Raw genomic sequence first — 18,937 nt, forward strand, 5'->3', positions numbered from 1 at the left:
TTCCACGCACTCTACCAGTTCTACTCTACAACTAAGGGACCACTTATAAGTTGGTAATATTTACACTTGGTTGTACAATACACAAATGATTAAGACATTGTCATCTGGCATCTAACCATGTAAATCTGGACAATACTAGCATTCCAAGCAGGTTGGAATTGGGCCAGAATTGTGTTTTGAGGCAGGCTCAGTATTTTGGCCAGGATTGCATTCGAGACAGGCTCGGAAATATGGGCAGAGTTGTCTTTCGAGGCAGGCTCAGAATTGTGGCCAGAATTGTTTTTCGAGACAGACTCAGAATTATGGCCAGAGTTGTATTTTAAGACAGGTCAGCATTATCAGATAGGCTCAGTATTGTGGCCAGGATTGGCTTGCAAGACAGGCTCGGAAATCGGGCCAGAGTTGTCGTTCGAGGCAGGCACGAAATGATGGCAGGCGTGGCCTGTTCATTATGAAAGATGGCTGATTAACAACTGATTTCATAGGGTGTTCCCATTTACAGCGATCATCGGAGATATTTGGAAGAGGCAATTGCTATGATGAGGCAATAATAACAGTATGATGACAAATAAACTCAGAGTTCAAAAACACTTGTTATGTCATGTCTGGATGATATTTTAATGCTGTATTTTGTTAAAAATCAACTGTTTCAGTCTCAAACTATATTTGAGAAATTGGGCTCCTCTATCCAGTTAAAATTAAGTTGTTACCAAATAGACTTGTTGGTTATTGGGATTTACCTTTAGCTATTAATTGGCCTATGACTCCGCCCTGGGCAACAGATTGGAGTTAATAGAAACCTGTAACAGCCTTGTTGTTATAAAGCAGCCTTCTATTCATTCAATTCAACTCAACTTTATTGTCATTGCACAGATACAAGTATAGGTACAACAAAATGCAGTTTAGCGTCTGGTCATAGTCATAGTGCAAGATAGGAATAAAAAAATATATAAAAAAATACAGAACAAGCATACATTAGAGTAAGAAGAGTACTGGTTAACAATGTGGATGGAGAGACCAAAGATATCTAGCGACGGGACTCCGAGTTCAGCAATGTAAGTGTGTTGTTGAAAAAGCTGTTCCTCATCCTGCTAGTTCGAGACCTGAGGCTCCTGTACCGCCTCCCTGATGGGAGGAGGGCAAACAGTCCATGGTTAGGGTGAGAGGGGTCCTTGATGATCTTCCTGGCCCGTCTCTAGCGTTTCATGAACACTAATTGGCAATATAATAGCTGTGATTCAGCTGTGCAAGAGGGAGAGTTGACATCATGCTAAATGGCAAACTCTAAAGTGCCATGTAGGTCATTGTTAACACACCTATGCTATTACCAGCTGAAGCTACCAAAGTCACAATGATGGCAAACAGTATTCAGCATTGCTCCAGTAGTTTGGTCAGTAAAAATGTCAGTTATATTGCAAACTGATGCTAAGGGCCCTAACGTGGGAAATTGCGAATGTCATCTCTAGTTTGGAGGTGGAGGAGATTTGCATGAGTTACCAATTCTCCAGTTATTGGTATCAACTATCTATAGACCCTACGTGCATTCTATGGGTTAAAGAGTGATTGAGCGAATATGCATAATCTGCATGCTCAACTTCAGGTTGATACACTATGATGGTGGCATATGTTAGTCACATGGGTGCAATCAATTAAAAGTATCCTGTAATAGTTTACCTAATCTTATTTGCCACTGGTGTGTCATCAAGTACAGATCAATGACAACACAGAATGCGTGTTGGATCACACAGTATTTATGAAATTCTGGTTCAATGGAACACCGAATATCGATATGTTAGTTTTCATGCTTATTCACAGGTTGCAAAAATATGTGGCATAACAGTGGCGAAAGATACATTCTCGCTACCAGGAGGAGGAATGGTCTTTTATGTGTTCCTCCATTTTGCCTCATCAGTCGGGTCTTCAAATAAAGTCATCAAGATCCCGCTTTAGGTTTTTCCTACTGTCTGATTGGCCTATGCAGCTTTGATTCCCTATTTGGGAATAATAATACAACCTTATACGGTTATTCTAAACGTAAACTTTGCTGGTTCAGCCTGTGGCTCGGGAAATCAGCCTTTGCATGATAAAATCAATTTATGTTCTGCAGATTCTGAATAGGCTGCCCCTACAGCTTGGGTTGTCACACCTATCCTTGTATGTGTTCACTCCAGAGTGCTGGGATAGCACCAAAAAAGCAGTACATTTCTTCTTCAGGAGATGGGAAGCGTTTTGTTTAATGCTAATGTTACATTTAAAACGGTACAGATTACTGACGTCTTGGAGATCATTTTTAAATGGTCTTTTGACAATAATTGAGTTATAGGGCCATTAACTGTGCCTTCCCACAATATTTGCTGCAGCAAACGGGACCCACTCTGTCAGATTCACCCCCGATATCGAGTTTGTAAAGGACATCTTTAACACAAGTTCTCCCAGTACAAGTACAATGCAGTATGGGATATTGACATTGTGTTAACACTATTTCACCAGAGGGCTCCAGCTACATCCTTAGCTTTGGCCGGCTCTCATAAGGTAGTTATCCTCCTGGCGCTGGTTTTAGCGCAATAGGTTCAGTCGCTACATAATTGCAACGGGACAGGATGATTACATCTGTAAATAATATATATAATATTTTATGTTTATAATTTACTTAAGCAGAGCAGAAGGGGTGTCAGGTCTCAAAATAGTTCAAGGCATACCCAGGGACCTTTGGTTATGTGAGGGCACAAATATACAACAAGTCAAGGTAACCAAGAGCCTTCGAGACTCTGAACTAGCAATGCTTGTTAGTTACAAAAAACTTTATAAGAACGTATCCGTTCAGACCATTTCGAGGTGATAAAACGGAGTTTGATTTATGCAGGAGTAGATACTGATTTCCAGATCTCACTCCACCAGGGCTGCTACAACATCAGCAGCAAGGGTTATTTATGTTCCGCTGGACCACATCCTAACGGCTGCAGCATGGTCAAACGAACGAATTTCCAAACATTTTATAATAACCTATTGCAAGACCAGGGGTATTTGTCAACTCTATTTTACGTTCTATTTATAGTTTCCATCCGGATGGGAGGTGTTACTATTATTATTACTACATTTAACAGCATCAGCATGTTTTAAATGTATGTCATGTCTGTATGCATTATTAATGTTTCCCTCATCTGTCAATGAAGCAGTTGTGGTTGTGTAGACTCGTTTCTCACGGCATGAAATCACAGAGCTTTGAAATCTTCACGTAGTCACACGTGACTCCGAAGTAAAATAGTAAGATTAAACGAGAACTTACCAGTTTGAAGTTTGATCTTTATTTTATGAGGAGTTACGATGAGGGATTACGTGCCCTCCGCTCCCAACCCTCTCTCATAAAGCTCATCTGGTAGTTCTAGTCTTCTCTAAATCTTACTATGTCACTTCAATTACTGTTATCTGTGATTTCACACCGCTGCTTTGAAGATTGATGTGCATGTGGACGAGCGGGGTCTTCTTCACGTAATCCCTCATCGTAACTCCTCATAAAATAAAGATCAAACTTCAAATTGGTAAGTTCTCGTTTAATCTTACTATTATTTAATAGTTTATTGTGGGATCCTTCATTAAAGGCCTTCTGAAAATAAACTAAATCTTCTATATCATCAATGTCCCTTTATTAATTACATATACTCTGTAAAGTATAGTATAGTATGGTATAATAACTGGGAAAAAATTAATATTAAAATTTTGGAAAGGCCCTATAACCCCCACAATTAAAATGTGGATTATGGAAATGTCGGAGGCCCTACACTTGGAAAGAATTAGACTTGTCTTAATGGACAAACAGGAACATTTTGTCAGAATATGGTCTCTATTCATTGACTATTTGAAGGGGTAGATTGGTTCAGCACGGGAACCTAACTGAAGCTTGAACTCAGGATTAGATGAAAAGTTATACTTTATAATTTACGAACCTATCTCCAATGATGTATTATTCGTAAATTATTCCATTCTTTTTTATCATGCCATTTTTTTTTTCTCTCTCTTAAAGGGCTTTCTCACGGTGCGACCTGACACAAGAATTAACAAGAGTTTAACATCGTGGGAACCTCCTGCGATAACAGTACGGCATTCGTGGACCACCGAGGACCTCCGTGGCGCTAACGGCAGGTAGTCGTGTAACTTTGTACGGTCGGGAGAAAATTCAAACATTTTTGAATTTCTCCAAGAGTGACTTGAGCACTTTTTGGTGAGCGTTGCAACATTGTATGAACGCAGATGCCAGTGCGATATCCGTGCGATATCCGTAATGACTCTTGCGGGTACCGTGGGAACTCCTGCGAACGGTAAACCCGGAAGCTTGACAAAGGGGACACAAGGTGAGTAAAAAAGGTGGTCTCAATATCGCCAATGGACCATGTGTCCATCGAGGACGTCCCACCTAATTGTCATTGTTTGAGAATCTTTTTCACAGTAAGACTTGCAGAGATGCCTCTCAGAAAATTCTGTCACATATTGAGAGGAGATGCATCACACAAAACATTTGTCTGTAAAAGGGCCTCGCAAACAAGAAATACAACAAATGAGGCAAGCGAGATTATTTAAAACACATTATATCCATCAACCTCCGCTACAAGCGTGAACTCAGGCATTTAAAGGGACAATGCAATGTTCTAAACGGCAGGTTTTGCGGACGAACATCTTATAGGAAGCACTTTTCAGAGGACAACACTAGGAAGTCAGCTTATAACATGCAGTAGTGTTCCTGTGGTCGGCTACCCATCAATATAGCTGTCCTGCCACGGCACACTCCCCAATTGTGAATTGTAGTAAGCGCAGAGATGGTCTCTTTGCTCTTTCACACTGGATGTGCCCGAGTTACCTTTCAAACGCTGCAGTGAGACCATTTTCAACTTGTTCGCACCACTTCTCCAAGCACCTAGTGTTACTTCCCCTGTGTCACTGTCCACTATGACACCGTCCTGGATGGATGTTGCTGATCCAGCAGCTGCATCTCTCATTCAGATCAGGTTGTGCAGAACACATGCTGCATATACTATACTCTCCACATTCTTGGGCCTCTGCTCCATTGTCTTGAGCAAGCATCTAAATCTGTTTGCCAAGATGCCAAAAAAAAATTCTACTACCCTCCTGGCCCTTGACAGCCTGTAATTGAAGATCCTCTGTTCCCTAGTTAGATTCCTCTGTGGATATGGCTTCATAATCCAGGGCCGTAGTGCAAAGGCTTCATCAGCAACCATCGCATATGGGATGTCCGGGCTGTCTTCTCCTGACAGAGGTTCTGGATCAGGCATGCCTGCTGTTCCACCTTCCATTTTCTTTCCAAGCCAGGTTTCTTTCCAAATCCGGCCATCACCAACACTTCCAGGTGTGCCCACATCCACATACAGGAAGTTGTAGTTATAATCAACCACCGCCATGAGTACACTTGAGTGGAATTTCTTGTAATTGAAATAATTTGAGCCACCTCCGGGCGGTTTACGAATTGCCACATGCTTGCCATTCAAAGCCCCACATGTGTGAGCAAAGTTCCACCTGTTTTCAAACCCCAGTGCAACTCTCTTCCACGCATCTGGTGTACTGGGGCATTCCATCACTTCAGCTGAATAAAATTGGATGATCGCCTCACAGGTTTCTCGGACAATACCACAGATGGTGTTGGTGGCGACAAGAGAGTTGTAAGATAGACTTTTATAAGAATCGCCTGAGGCCAAGTAGCGGAGGGTGATTGCTATGCGCAACCCTGGTTCCAGTGCCTTTCTCATTACAGTGTCAGTCTTCTTCAGCAGAGGTCCCAAATTATTCTTTAACTAATTAAAGAGCTCGGGTGAAATTCTGACAAAGTTTTTGAATGCACTTTTATCCTCTTCGCACAGCACATTAAGCAGTTGCTCATATTGTCCAAATTGAGGTCTCCGTTGAAACATGGGCTTAACCCAGTGAGACTTCCTCTTAATTCTCTTTTTAATTAATCTCACCCTTCTGCCTTCACGCAAGCGTTTTCGATGCACATGTTGCGCTAATGCATACAGCGCGTCAATGAAAATAACAACCAGCCTGTACTCGAACCAACTTTGTATAGGCATGTCTGCAAATGAGCCAATTCTACGAACGGAGGATATTTATATAGTGTGTGAAAAAAAGTGACATCATTTGTGCCACGTGATTAACTACACTAGTCCACGATGTTCATTCACGATTAACGGGAAAGATCGGGAGACGGACAAGTCACTCGCACAAATGACAGAATTGCCGAGTACCGTGGGAACTCTTTATCTACCCCCCGTTATATCGTGCGGAACTCGTGCTGGACCACGACCACTTCACTCTGGTGACATCTTGCGTCAGGTCGCACCGTGAGAACCGGCCATTACTCTCTATCTATAAAAAAAAAACTAGAAGCAGAATCAATCCAGAACTGATAATATTAATAATGTACGACTGATATACATGTAATGTTTTTATAATGATATGTGTTTGCTTCTAATAAAAATATAATTTAAAAAAAAAAGAAAAATGGTCTTGGGGTTGCGCAGTAAACAATATAGATGTGATAAGCCAAATGGCCTCCATCGGTGTCTTATTCCTAACAATAGTTACATGAAAAGACCAGAATCCACCAGGTGGCGCCAGTAATGGCTGCCTCGCCAACAGTCAGACATGTCTGTCCCTTTCTTCTTTGTTATTTTTTTTAGTATGTGATAAATGTATGTTTTTAGTGTTCTTTAGCTTGTTTTATGTGGGGTGTAGATTGGTTACTTCATAATAATTGTATTGCTCTATTAGTAGAAGCTCCGCCTGCTACTCAGTTTATATTTTACTTTACTTTACTTTATTAATTTATTGAACATGTTAAAAAATACAAACACAAACAAATTACACAAGTAAGCAATAAAAAAAGAAAATAAAACACAAAGGAAAACAAACAAATAAGTAACTCAAATAATACAAATAATATCGTTCATGTTCAAAAGGGGTAAGAAGAAGTTCGAAAACTTTTCTGGTCCTACCCCCTCTTATTTTCTATACATTTTCATGGAAAAACAAAATAATGGGAACAAATGGACCCAAAATCTGTTGAACAGTCCACAAACAAGAAATAACCAAACAGAAAAGAAAATCACTGGTCCAGCTCATAACCATTCAATCTTTTGTTTCTGAAGAGTGTTTTTAGTTTGAATAGAGTCTTACATTTTTTCAGCTCATCATGGCAGTTATTCCAGAGACTAACACCCTTTGCTGTAACACAATGGAGTTTTGCATTAGTTCTTATTGCCGGTTTTTCGAATATATAGGTTCTTCTCAGGTTGTGTTCAAAAAGGAACTGCAGATGCTGGAAGATCGAAGGTACACAAAATTGCTGGAGAAACTCAGCGGGTGCAGCAGCAACTATGGAGCGAAGGAAATAGGCGACGTTTCGGGCCGAAACCCTTCTTCAGACTGATGGGGGGTGGGGGGGGGGGGAGAAGGAAGGAAAAGGGGAGGAGGAGCCCGAGAGCGGGCAGATGGGAGGGTGGGAGGAGACAGCTAGAGGGTTGAGGAAGGTGAGGAGACAGCAAGGACTAGCAAAATGCTTTTGCTGCATCTCATGATTTTTGTTAGTTTGTTTTTATATGTCTTATATTTTTCTTCAGCTTCTGCTGTTCTTTTCTTTAAAAAAATGTTGTACAATACATTTTTTTCCTTACATGCATTTAATATTCCTTTAGTTATCCATGGTTTATCAGCATATTTTAGTTTCACTATTTTCTTTACTAGAGGACAATTTTTTTCGTACAGTCCTGATACAATTGACAGAAATGATTCGTAGGCCACATTTACATCTTTTACATAAACTTTGTTCCAATCTTGTTTCGATAGGTCTTCTTTGAAGGAATTAACAGCATCTTGTGTTTTGTGTCTGGTTATTTTGGTGCCTTTTTTGATCCTGGTACAGCTCTGTATAGTTGCAAAGACTGGCAGGTGATCACTTGTGTCATTTATTACTAAGCCACTCACTACTTTTCTATCCATAACGTTTGTGAATATATTGATAAGTGTAGCACTGTGTGTTGTTATTCTGGTTGGTCGTGTGATTGTGGGGTATAAGCTGCTGCTATACATTGCATTGATCAATTCTGTGGTTGAGTTGTGTTCTTGTGGGTTTAGCAGATCAATGTTGAAATCTCCACAGACAAAAACCATTTTCTTGTTATTTATATTGTTGTAAAGTTCCACTAATGTTTCCTTAAACGTATCAATACAAGATCCTGGTTTTCTATACACGCAGCTTACCAAAATATTTTTTGATTTCTCAATCTCAATTTCTACTGTGATGCATTCCATGATGTTGTCTATAGCAAAAGACATGTTACTAGCACATTTATTTTTGTAACTTTTATCGATGTATAATGCAGCCCCCCCACCTTTAGAGTGATTCCTATTAATATTATCAGAATTCAGTTCATACAGTTAGTCTGAGTAGCTGTTAAGCTTGCTTTAACACCATGCTTATGTATACTGTGAGTAGACTTTAATAAACATGTTGTACCATGAAAAAAAAACAACAACAAAAAACATATACTTTGTAAAATAACATCTTGTGGTAATGTGATGCTACAGTTGCACAAGAGGTTTGTAAGATGACATTAAGAGTATCGTGTTCAGTTCTGGAAGCCGAGCTATTGGAAGCATGTAATAATGCTGGAGACTATGCAGTGACATGTGTGCGTGTGACAGCAATAAACTAATGGCAATAAAAGTTTAACAAACTCGTTGCTGGACCGGAGTGCTTGTGTTATAAGGAGAGACTGAATAGGTTGGGACTACACACAATACTCCATGCAGCCTAACCAACGATTTGAACAGTTAAAACCTGACATCTCAATGCCTGCACCTAATACCTTGTCTGATGAAGGCAAGCATGATCTTAGCCTACCTTACAACCCTTTTTACTAATTACACCCTGTGTTACCACTTTCAGGGAACAAGGCAGCTGTCTGTCCTTTCATTCTTTTTGTTATTTTTAATGTGTTTTAAAGTTTGTTTCTGGAGATCTTTTAGTCTTTTTTATGTGGGGGGAGGGGGGAGGGGGAAACTGTTTTCTTGGTCACTTCCTGGACGAGGATGCGACTATTCTCCGAGCCGCATCTTCGCCCCCCTCCTCGCAGCCTACCACCTGGATTGGCACGGCCTTTCCTGCCGGAGACCGGCCAGAGCCTCAACTTCAGCAGCGGCGGCGCAGCACTGGATTCCATCGCGGAGCGAGCGATGCCTTACCGTGGTCACCGTGTTGGAGTGCTGGGACTGCCGACTTTGACTCCGTGGAGCTGTGGTCTGCGGAGCTTCCAGCCGCTGGTGGCGCTGACTTTCCAGCCGCGGGCGGCACTGACACTGACTTTAACATCACGGAGCCCTGGGATCTCTTCCCGAGGTCACCAGCGTTGAATCTCCGCCCAGCTCAGCCTGTGGACTTCGGAAGCCGCAGTCTCCGGTAAGAAGCGGCCGATTCGGAGGCTCCGGGCCGCTGAGAGTTTTCGAGGGCCTGAAACATCGGGCCCGTAGCAGCGACTGTGGAGGCCTCAATAGGCCCTGACCATGGGTGAACTGAGGAAGAGGACTGAACTTTGGTGCCTTCCCTCACAGTGGGCAACGTTGATTCCGCTGTGAGGGGATGTTTTTTATGTTTTATGTTAAATTCTAAAGTGTTGTGTTTATCTTATTTGTGTGCTGCATGGTAACTCAAATTTCACTGCACCAATTGGTGTATGTGACAATAAATAGTAAGATTAAACGAGAACTTACCAGTTTGAAGTTTGATCTTTATTTTATGAGGAGTTAGGATGAGCGATTACGTGAAGAAGGCCGTCAGCCCACATGCACATCAATCTTCAAAGCAGCGGTGTGAAATCACAGATAACAGTTGTTGAACTGAACATAGTAAGATTTAGAGAAGACTAGAACTACCAGATGATCTTTATGATACGAGGGTCGGGAGCGGAAGGCACGTAATCGCTCATCGTAACTCCTCATAAAATAAAGATCAAACTTCAAATTGGTTCTCGTTTAATCTTACTATTTTACTTCGGAGTCATGTGAGTGACTACGTGAAGATTTTAAAGCTCTGTGAGGTCTTGCCGTGAACACGAGTCCACAACTGCATCAGTTGACCACAGATGATTGAACATTAAAAAAGTATTCAGACATGACATAGATTGAAACATTCTGATGTTTTTAAATGTTTTTAGTAACCCCTTTCATCCAGGAGAAAACTATAAAACAGAACCTAAAATAGGGTGGTAAATACCCTCGGTCTGGCAATGGGTTAGTTGTTAAATGATGGGAAAGGTTTGTTCGCTAGACCATCCTGCAGCCGCTAGGATGTGGTCCAGCGGAACGTCCATAACCCTAGCTGCTGATGTAGTTGCAGCCCTGGTGGAGTGAGATTGAGACTGCCAGTGATCACTCCTGCACAAGCCAGACCCCATTTTAACCACCTGGAGGTGGTCTGTACTGATACCTTTTTATGAGGTTTTATGTAACTAACAAACATAGCTAGTTCAGAGCCTCTAAGGCTCTTGGTGACCTTAACAAACTGTTGTAGATGTGTGACAACACACAACCGAAGCTCCATAGGGTATGCCAACCTCTAGTTTGAAACCTGATGCCCCTGGTCTGTTCTGCTTGCTAAGTCATAACATAAAATGTTATAGTCTACAGATGTAACCATCTTGTCCAGTCGTAGCTTATGCAACGACTGGATCCGTTGCGCCGCAACCAGCGCCATAAGCATAACCTCATTGTAAGTGAGTTTGACCAAGGACAGGGATGTAGTTGGAGCCCATCGGCGAAGCAGCGTCAGCACAATGTCAACATCCCATATCTCTGAGTCCCTGGGCCTGGGAGATTTTGAGTGGAAGATACGTTTCATAAATCTGGCTATCAGTGGGTGAGATCCGACAGAGTGATGTCCCGATCCCAGCCACAAGTATGACGACAAGGCACTACTGGCACAAACTCTATCCCTCGTACAAATTAGTTTAGAGAGGAATTGCAAAAACATCTGTTATACGTGTCGTGTCATACGTATGTTGGACTGTAAACAGAACACTTCCCACTAATGATATGGGGGATGCACAATTTCTTGGTACTATCTCTCCAGGCCTCAGTGATCATGACCAACGTACGACCAGACAGTCCGAGCCCTAGGTAAGGTCTTCTCAGACTCTGAATCAAAGATTTGATTTGATCATGCAGTGGATGGTCCTCCCCAGTCATGGGGTGAACCAGCAGATTTTCTGCGTTTGGGAACAGCCATAAAAGGCTCTGTTCTAATTCCCAACATGTGTGGGAATCATGGCTGTGTAGGCCAGTCAGGCATTCCAAAATGCTTGAGGCGGAGTCTTGCTGGTTTTTAGCAAGCACCGACTGATGAGGCAAAGTGGAGGGAACTTATAAAATACATTCCTCCCTAGCGTAGCGAGAATGCATCTGTCGCTACTGCCCCTGGGTCTACACACTGAGGTAACTGGTGATTGAGTTGAGCTGTGAACAAATCGATATTACCTTTTCAGTTTTAGTTCCTGGAGGTAAATAACGAGACCTACTTACCAGTGTCTCTAACTCCAGGTCCCTTACCTTTGCTGGAGTTTCAGCGAAGTTTCATTCCCAGATTCTGTCCACATGTTTGTCATTTCCATTAGATCGCTGATGCTGCGCCAACTTCTCTTGTAGTGGTTGGTCCGTCCCCGACGGAGCAGCAATTTTAGAGGCAAAGCACACCGCTTCCCCTCATGCGATTGTCGTACATTATGCATTAAGCATGGGATCCCGGCACATAGTCATATTCGGGTTCCTGTTTGGAGGTAATCCATACTAACCTCTGACACTCTTTTAGATTGGGAGTAATTGCACCTGAACCAGGTGTACCATCCGTATCCTTAAATTGTGTGTGCATGCTTCTGTACCAAGCATGTTTTGTGACACCATCTCCCATAGTCTTTTGGATGGGAGGTAACGCAAACCTTGAACCAAGGCAGCTGCAGGCATGTGACTTGAACTGCCTGTGTATGCATCCGTGACAGGAGGCATAATAAATATGGCTCCATCTTCATCCATCCAAATGGGAGGACTTATGCAACCTGAACCAGGAGCTGCCTCGACCATCTTCATCCTTCATACATCCGAATGGGAGGACTTATGCAACCTGAACCAGGAGCTGCCTCCAGCATGTGTGCATGTATTTTAGCACCATCTCCACCACTACGTTCAACCGAGTGGGTGGAATTGCAACCCTGAACCAAGTGTCGCTTCAGGCACATGTGCACACTTCTGTAGCACCCTCTACCACTCGTCATTTGAGTGGGAGGAAATTTGCAACCCTGAACCAGGAGCTGCTGCCTGACATGCCTTAGGATGGAGCGTTCTTTGACTGCGACGAGTTGCAATCTTGTCTGACATAGATGCCCAAGACTTGGCACTCACTCTGAGTTGGGGTTGTCAGGTTGCTTCCTTCAGCAGCCACCAGGACTAGCTGTGCAAATCGATGCTCTGTTGGTATCTTCATTTACCAAACAGGCTGCACGTGCTAGTGACTCCGAGTCCTGCTCCTTTCCGATGCCAATGCAGTCTACAGGGAAGGACTGGAGCGCCTCTGGCCCCCGTACGTCAGACATAGAGAGAGAAATGCTGGAAAAACCTGCCAGTTATTTGTCATGGGCGAAGACGTTTAGCATGAATGAAGACGCCTATCCCAGTTAAATCAGAGATTTGATCACTTTATTGATATGAATAAAGTCGGCGTCTGGGGGAAGAATCTTCCACAGTCCCTTTAATGAGCGGAATTACCATGACGCCACCATGTGTGCTCGCACAGGTGACTGATAGGTTTTGCTCAACAAGGCTTTCCAAGCCAGGGATCTATAACGCCATGGCAGGTCCGATTCCACTACACAATTTATTGGTGTAAGTGATAAATAATATAGCTTGTAATTTCTCTCTATTAACACAACTAAATTGGCATGATGATACATATTATGATACCAAGAACAAACCCCTGAACTGATAAATTAGTCAGAGGATACCAGCATAATGGTGCCCATCCCTGTATAGCCATACTTAAAAAAAATAATACATTATACCTGCTACTGCCATTGGAGGCATAGGGGTGTTTATCTAGTAACGGTAGGGGAACTCTTCCCCCCCCCCCCCCCCCCCCCTGGAACCTTACTGATGAATTGAAGTATGTGCCATGGACTCCGGGGTAGGAGTCAGTCACACACTGACCCTTCGCACTCCTCTCCACAGAGAGGGAAATTAGTGAGCAGCCCTGTGCACAGGCGCTGCCGTAGGCCCCCGTGGACCTGCGCTGATATGGTCCTGTTTCGTGGACCATATCAGGATGGGTTAAACGTCCGTGGACATACCCTTGTAGTCGGAGGGGAACCCTCCTGTCCGGGCTCCAGCCCAGGCCTCTCCGACTCCGTATGGTTGCCTACCTATTAGGCTGCCGAAGTCGGAGTCGCTGACCACACTGTCAGCGACTCGGGTGGCGAACCCGACGGCCACCGGCTACCCGCTCTCCCGCGGTCCGTAGCCGGCATCCCCGCGGCCCGTCCGGATATCGCCCGAATTTGAAAAGCCCTCGGAAGTCGCTAGGAAGCCCTCGGTCCGTAGCCGGCATCCCCGCGGTCCATAATTGGTTTCACCGCGGTCCGTCCGGGTTTCGCCGCATATTACTATGTCCAGCAGGAAAAATTCTGCGAAGAGAGATTCCTGCAACAAAAGGACAACCTGACCGCTGGAGGAGCGACGCGCCGGCAACCAGTCGTTGCGCAATGCGGTAGACATAATGACGCGCATGCGGGCTGACGGCCTTCTTCACATAGTCACTCACATGACTCCGAAGTAAAATGTCCTTTGCCCTTTGGTTTAGTTTCTAAAAATGCATCACTTTGCACTTGTCTAATTTCCCTGTTGATCTTGATCCTGTTGTAACTTCACACAATCTTTTTCTTTATTCACCATACTACCAATTTTGGTCTCATCTGAAAACTTACTAATCATAACACTTGAATAATAAAGAACCCAGCACTGATCACTGTGGCATGCCACTAGTCGTAAATTTCCAATTTGAAAGCCAACCCATCCATTATCAACCTCTGCCTCCAACCACCAAGCCAATTTTACATCCAGTTTGCTGTCTCATCATAGATTCTCTGTATTCTAATTTTCTGGACCAGCCCTTGTTAAACATCCTTGTCAAAGTCCTGTCGACAACATCTATCATCAATCCTCTTTGTTGCCTCTTCAGGAAACACAAACATTAAATATTGCTGGTTTTGTCCAAACCTGGTCATTCTTTCCAAGTTTTCTGTTGCACTTTTACAATAAATTGCAGCATTTTTCCCCCTACTAACATTTATCTTTCCTCCTTTTATAAATGATGCAGATTTATTTACCACCCTCCAATCTATGCGGTTAATCCAGAATCTAAAGATTGTAAGATAACCACCAATGATCCATTATCTATAGGGCGATTTCCTTTCATACTTATATATGAGATTGTAGTGCGTGGGTCTGGTCCAGGGCAATTGTGGTTTAATTGTGCTATATCTTTGATCCCAATTATAATTTCTGTATTTTTAACTGTAAGAACATTTGTTTTCACTAATCGTTTTCTCTTCTCATATTTACGGCAGATTTTAATCCTTAAGAAAGGTAAATGGTAAAAATCATTTTGTAAAAAAAATGGTGACTGGTAAAAATCCTTTTGTACTCTTTTGTTGAATTCTAAACTGCGCCTAATCTTTAGGCCTGCAGTTTTTTTCAGGAAATTTTGTAAATCTTTTCAAATCTTATACTATCCTTATTTTCTTCATTATTCATGCTTAGGCACAAAAGCTCTTTCATGCTGTTCAAGAAGGAACTGCAGATGCTGGATGATCGAAGGTACACAAAAATGCTGGAGAAACTCAGCGGGTGCAGCAGCATCTATGGAGCGAAGGAAATAGGCGACGTTTCGGGCCGAAACTCTTTCATGCTGTTGTGTTTGATAAATCACCATATTCAGACAACAGAGTTTGATTCACTAAGTAATTTATTACACTACCAAATAAGGCACATACACTCACTTATCCCCGAATATCCCCGAACGCACTTACAAACCCCGAGTGCGCAGCAGAATACGCTGCAGGATGTTTCTGTGCACACTCACGTATACCCGTACGCACTCGCAAACACATCAGAGCACGCCGCAGGATGTTTGTGTTCTTGATCAGTTGGCACCGTTCACTACAATTTGACAAATAATTATATAATATTCATATCGTTATTATAAATTCTCATATCTACTTTGATTGGAGATTGGATTTACTCCATGCTTACAATATGTGCATTGCTGAGCCACCACTGGTGGGTATTGTTATTAGTTTATTGGTTTATATGTGTACCGAGATACAGTGACAAGCTGCGGTTTCACGCAATCCAGTCAAATCATACTGTAGATAAGTAAAATCAAGCCATACAAGAATGCAACAGCTAATACAAAGGGGAAAGTACCAGAGTGCAAAATATAGTGTTACAAAGAAAGTGAAAATAAAAATAAAGTTAAATGTCCAAAATGAGGTAGGTTGGGGGGTCAGGACTACACCTAGCTATGGGAGGACTGATTAGTAGTCTGATAACAACAGAGAAGCTTTTCCTGAATCTGGTAGTGCGAGTTTTTAGGGGAGAAGAGGGAAAGGGTCCTTGATTACGCTGACTGTTTTCCTGAGGCAGCTGAAATGTAGAGAGACTCGATGGTGGTAGGTTAATTTGAGTGATGAACTGGGCTACATCCACAATTCACTGAAACTTCCTGTGGTCTTGGGCAGAGCAGTTATGCCTGGCAGCTGGTCCTGAGGATATGGCTGGGGACTCCCTCAAGGCCAGATGCGGGTTCACTCTCAGGAAGGCCGATCTGACATCTGATAGTGAAAAGGAGAGAATAAACAATGCAGAATATAGTGTTCGAGACAAGGCATACCATACATAATTACATCAGGCAGCGCATGAGAGAAAAGGAAACAGAATGCAGAATATAATGTTGCATCTATCGAGAAAGTGCAGATTAAAAAAAGTTCAAAGGGCATAACAAGGAAGATTGGAGGATCAACAATTCATCTTTAGCATATAAGAAGTCTGTTTAAGTCTGACAATAGAAAAATAAAGCGAATCTCAAATCTGGTGGTATGTGCCAAGGGGATGGGGTGCAGAGGCAGTTTGCGAGATGGACTGGGCTGCATTCACAACGCTGCAATTTCCTGCAGTCTTCCTCACAGCTGTTACCTGATGCCTCAGGATAGGATGTTTTCTATGGTGCATCTGTAGAAACTGGTAAGAGTCATGCTGAATTTCCTACGCCTTTTGAGGAAGTAGTGTTGGACCCCAAGATCCCTCTGTATATCAATGATCTTGAGTGTCATGCCAATAATTATATATTTCCACCTTACAAACTTGCTCGGATTAAACATCTGCCATTTCTCCACCCATTTCTATAGCCTTCCTCACAGCCCATGACCCCAACATGTTGGTGTCAGCTGCAAACATACTAGCCAACCCATTTACAGTTATGTCAAACTCATTTATATATATCACAAAAAGTAGATGTCCTAACACAGATTTGTGCAGAACTCCACTGGTCAGACCTTCAGCCTGATTATTGTTGTTCCACTGCAATTCTCTGTCTTCTATCAATAAAGTGGTTCTGAATCCATATGTCATTGTTAAACCCATGCATATTAATCTTCTGGAACAGCCTACCATGGGGGCTTCAACAAATGTCTTAGCAGACAACATCAACTGCCCTACCCTCGTTGACCACCTTTGTAACCTCACTCAATCAAGTTCTTAAGACACAGCTGTACAAAGCTGTGTAGACTGTCCCTAATTAACCAAGTGTTTCCCTACCACTGGTGCGAGGCTTTACCGATCTCCAATTCCTTAGATTCTCTTTACTTCCCTCCTTAAATGTCTCATTAGCCACTGCAGTGCTTCCAGTGAAGTTATTGCTGCAGTATTGACGAGTAGAGTTCTACAATCACAATGCTATGGCAATAGTATGGTGATTATAGATTTATAGTGATATGATCAGGATCTTGGAGGAGAAGCAAGGTTAGTGGTACTTCTATTTACCTTTATTTCTTTGTCCTATTTTTGGTGGTGGGTTTGGAGTGCGGTTGAAGAAGCCTTGACTTGCAACTGTAGTGTAATTTATGCACAGTACATACTGCACGTACAGGGACATTGTGTTCGAGTTGAAGATAGACACAAAAAGTTGAAGTAACTCAGCCGAAGAAAATAATCTCCAGTGATGTTGCCTGTCCCGTTTAGTTACTCCAGCTTTTTGTGTCTATCTTCGGTTTAGACCATCATCTGCAGTTCCTTCCTACACTTGTGTTCGGGTTAGATGGCCTTACAATTGCTGCTGCCTGACTCCAACAACATTTGGATGTCAATAGTCAGATTTATTCGTCACATACAACAATGAAGTGCAGTGAAATGAACTTGCCAGCAGCGGTACAATACAATAAAAAAAGAACACAATAAAAACATTAACACAAAACATCCACCACACCATTCATCACTGTGGTGGAAGGCACAAAGTTTAGTCAGTCCTCTTGCATCGACAATCTTTTTTCTCCAACATCCCTTCCGCACGGGTGACCGGCGAGGAATCGCGTTGGGAACGTGTGCGCTGATTTACCAGACAGGGCGGACTCGTCCCTTGCTCCACCCCATTGAAGCGCGGAAACTTCCGGTCCGCTCAGTTGTTGTTTGACGGACTTTATTAAAGCTGTGGGCCTGAGGCCGGGAGCGGCGACAATAAACACCAGCGCAAGAAAGAAGAGGAGGGAGAGGGGTTGTGGTGGACAAGAGGGTAGGGAAGGAATGTACCGGTAAGGAGGTGCGTCCATCTATCCATCCATCCAGCGAGCGAGGGGGTGAGGCAGCACCGAGCCGCCGCCGACGACGACGGACTGAGCCGGAGAGCGGCCGGAGCCGCCACTGTCACCGCCGGCGACGCGGGGCAGCTGACAGGGAGCAGGGAGGGAAACCCCGCGGCCGCGGCCGGGCCGGGCGACGGTTGGCGATCGTGGGGCTCGCGGACCTTCCGGAACCTTCGCCGTCTCTCTCGAGGCGGCGCTGACAGATCCCCGGCCTCCCCCCTGGGGGGAGGAGGCGCCCCCCGCCCCCGGACCCACCGCACAGGCACCGAGCCCACCACGGCGGCAGCAGCTGCGGCCGAGCACACCACGTTCACTCTGGCCTCCTCCTCCTCTTCCTCCGACTCGGAGAGCGGCGGAGTGTCCCCGCCACCGCGGAAGAAGCAGCGAGCGGCGGCGACGGCGGCGGAGGGCGAGGGTGGGCCCGGGGCAGCGGGCAGCAGCGGAGCGCGACTAGGCCCCAGCAACCTCCCAGGTAACTTCGGCGGCCTGCTGGGCCCAGGAGGAGGAGGAGGCGGCGGCTCCGGGCGCCAGGCTCACGGCGTCATGCAGGCCAACGGTAACCAAGGAGTCGGCGAGGCTCCTGCGGCACAGAACGGGGACGCGACGGGCCGGGACGGGCCGGCGGAGGAACCGGCCTCCCACGGCTCCGCCCCGGGCTTGGGCCCCGCGGCCGCTCACTCCAACGGGATGCCCTCCTCCTCCTCCTCATCGCTGGCCGCCACCACCCCCCTGGTGCCCGGGCCCGGCGGGGTGAGCACCGATCAGGTCGCTTACAGGAAGAAAAAGCGCTTGTGTCAGAGCGACGAGGATGTGATTCGCCTGATCGGACAACACCTGCACGGCCTGGGGTTGAAGTGAGTGTACCGAGGCTGCAGCGGGTGGGGATAGGATGAGAGGTACAGGCTCTTCGGCCCACAGTGACCGTGGCGGACATGATGCCAAGTTTAAGTAATCTCTTGATCCATAACCCCCCCCCCCCT

The 18,937-nt window shown here is 44.4% G+C and overlaps 2 protein-coding genes across 4 annotated transcripts in view; one reads left to right on the top strand and one right to left on the bottom strand.

The window, feature by feature from the left end:
* Positions 1-15,049: 15,049 nt before the first annotated feature.
* On the bottom strand, positions 15,050-18,502 carry LOC116972899 (small nuclear ribonucleoprotein-associated protein B'-like). Its single transcript, XM_033020486.1, has 3 exons — positions 18,495-18,502; positions 17,905-18,443; positions 15,050-15,935 (listed from the first exon to the last, which is right to left on the bottom strand). Exons 1-3 carry the CDS (start codon positions 18,500-18,502, stop codon positions 15,814-15,816), a joined length of 669 nt encoding a protein of 222 aa, XP_032876377.1. The 3' UTR covers positions 15,050-15,813.
* Positions 17,708-18,937, top strand: part of wdr26 (WD repeat domain 26) — a 71,125-nt gene continuing 69,895 nt past the window's right edge. Inside the window, exon 1 of one of the 3 annotated variants that reach the window (XM_033020605.1) lies at positions 17,708-18,811. In XM_033020605.1, the coding sequence (XP_032876496.1) occupies positions 18,501-18,811 (311 nt within the window). In that variant the 5' untranslated portion in view covers positions 17,708-18,500. The remainder of the gene's footprint in view (positions 18,812-18,937) is intronic. The other 2 variants (XR_004411969.1, XM_033020606.1) reach the window with 2 other exon arrangements.

The sequence above is a fragment of the Amblyraja radiata genome, chromosome 5, assembly GCF_010909765.2.
Source record: "Amblyraja radiata isolate CabotCenter1 chromosome 5, sAmbRad1.1.pri, whole genome shotgun sequence".
In the NCBI taxonomy this organism is placed as follows: domain Eukaryota; kingdom Metazoa; phylum Chordata; class Chondrichthyes; order Rajiformes; family Rajidae; genus Amblyraja; species Amblyraja radiata.

Coding starts and splice junctions, on each gene's coding strand:
- LOC116972899 (XM_033020486.1), bottom strand. Junction 15,936..17,904: donor ATGGACGCACCTCCTTACCG/GTACATTCCTTC, acceptor TTTCACTATCAG/ATGTCAGATCGGCCTTCCTG.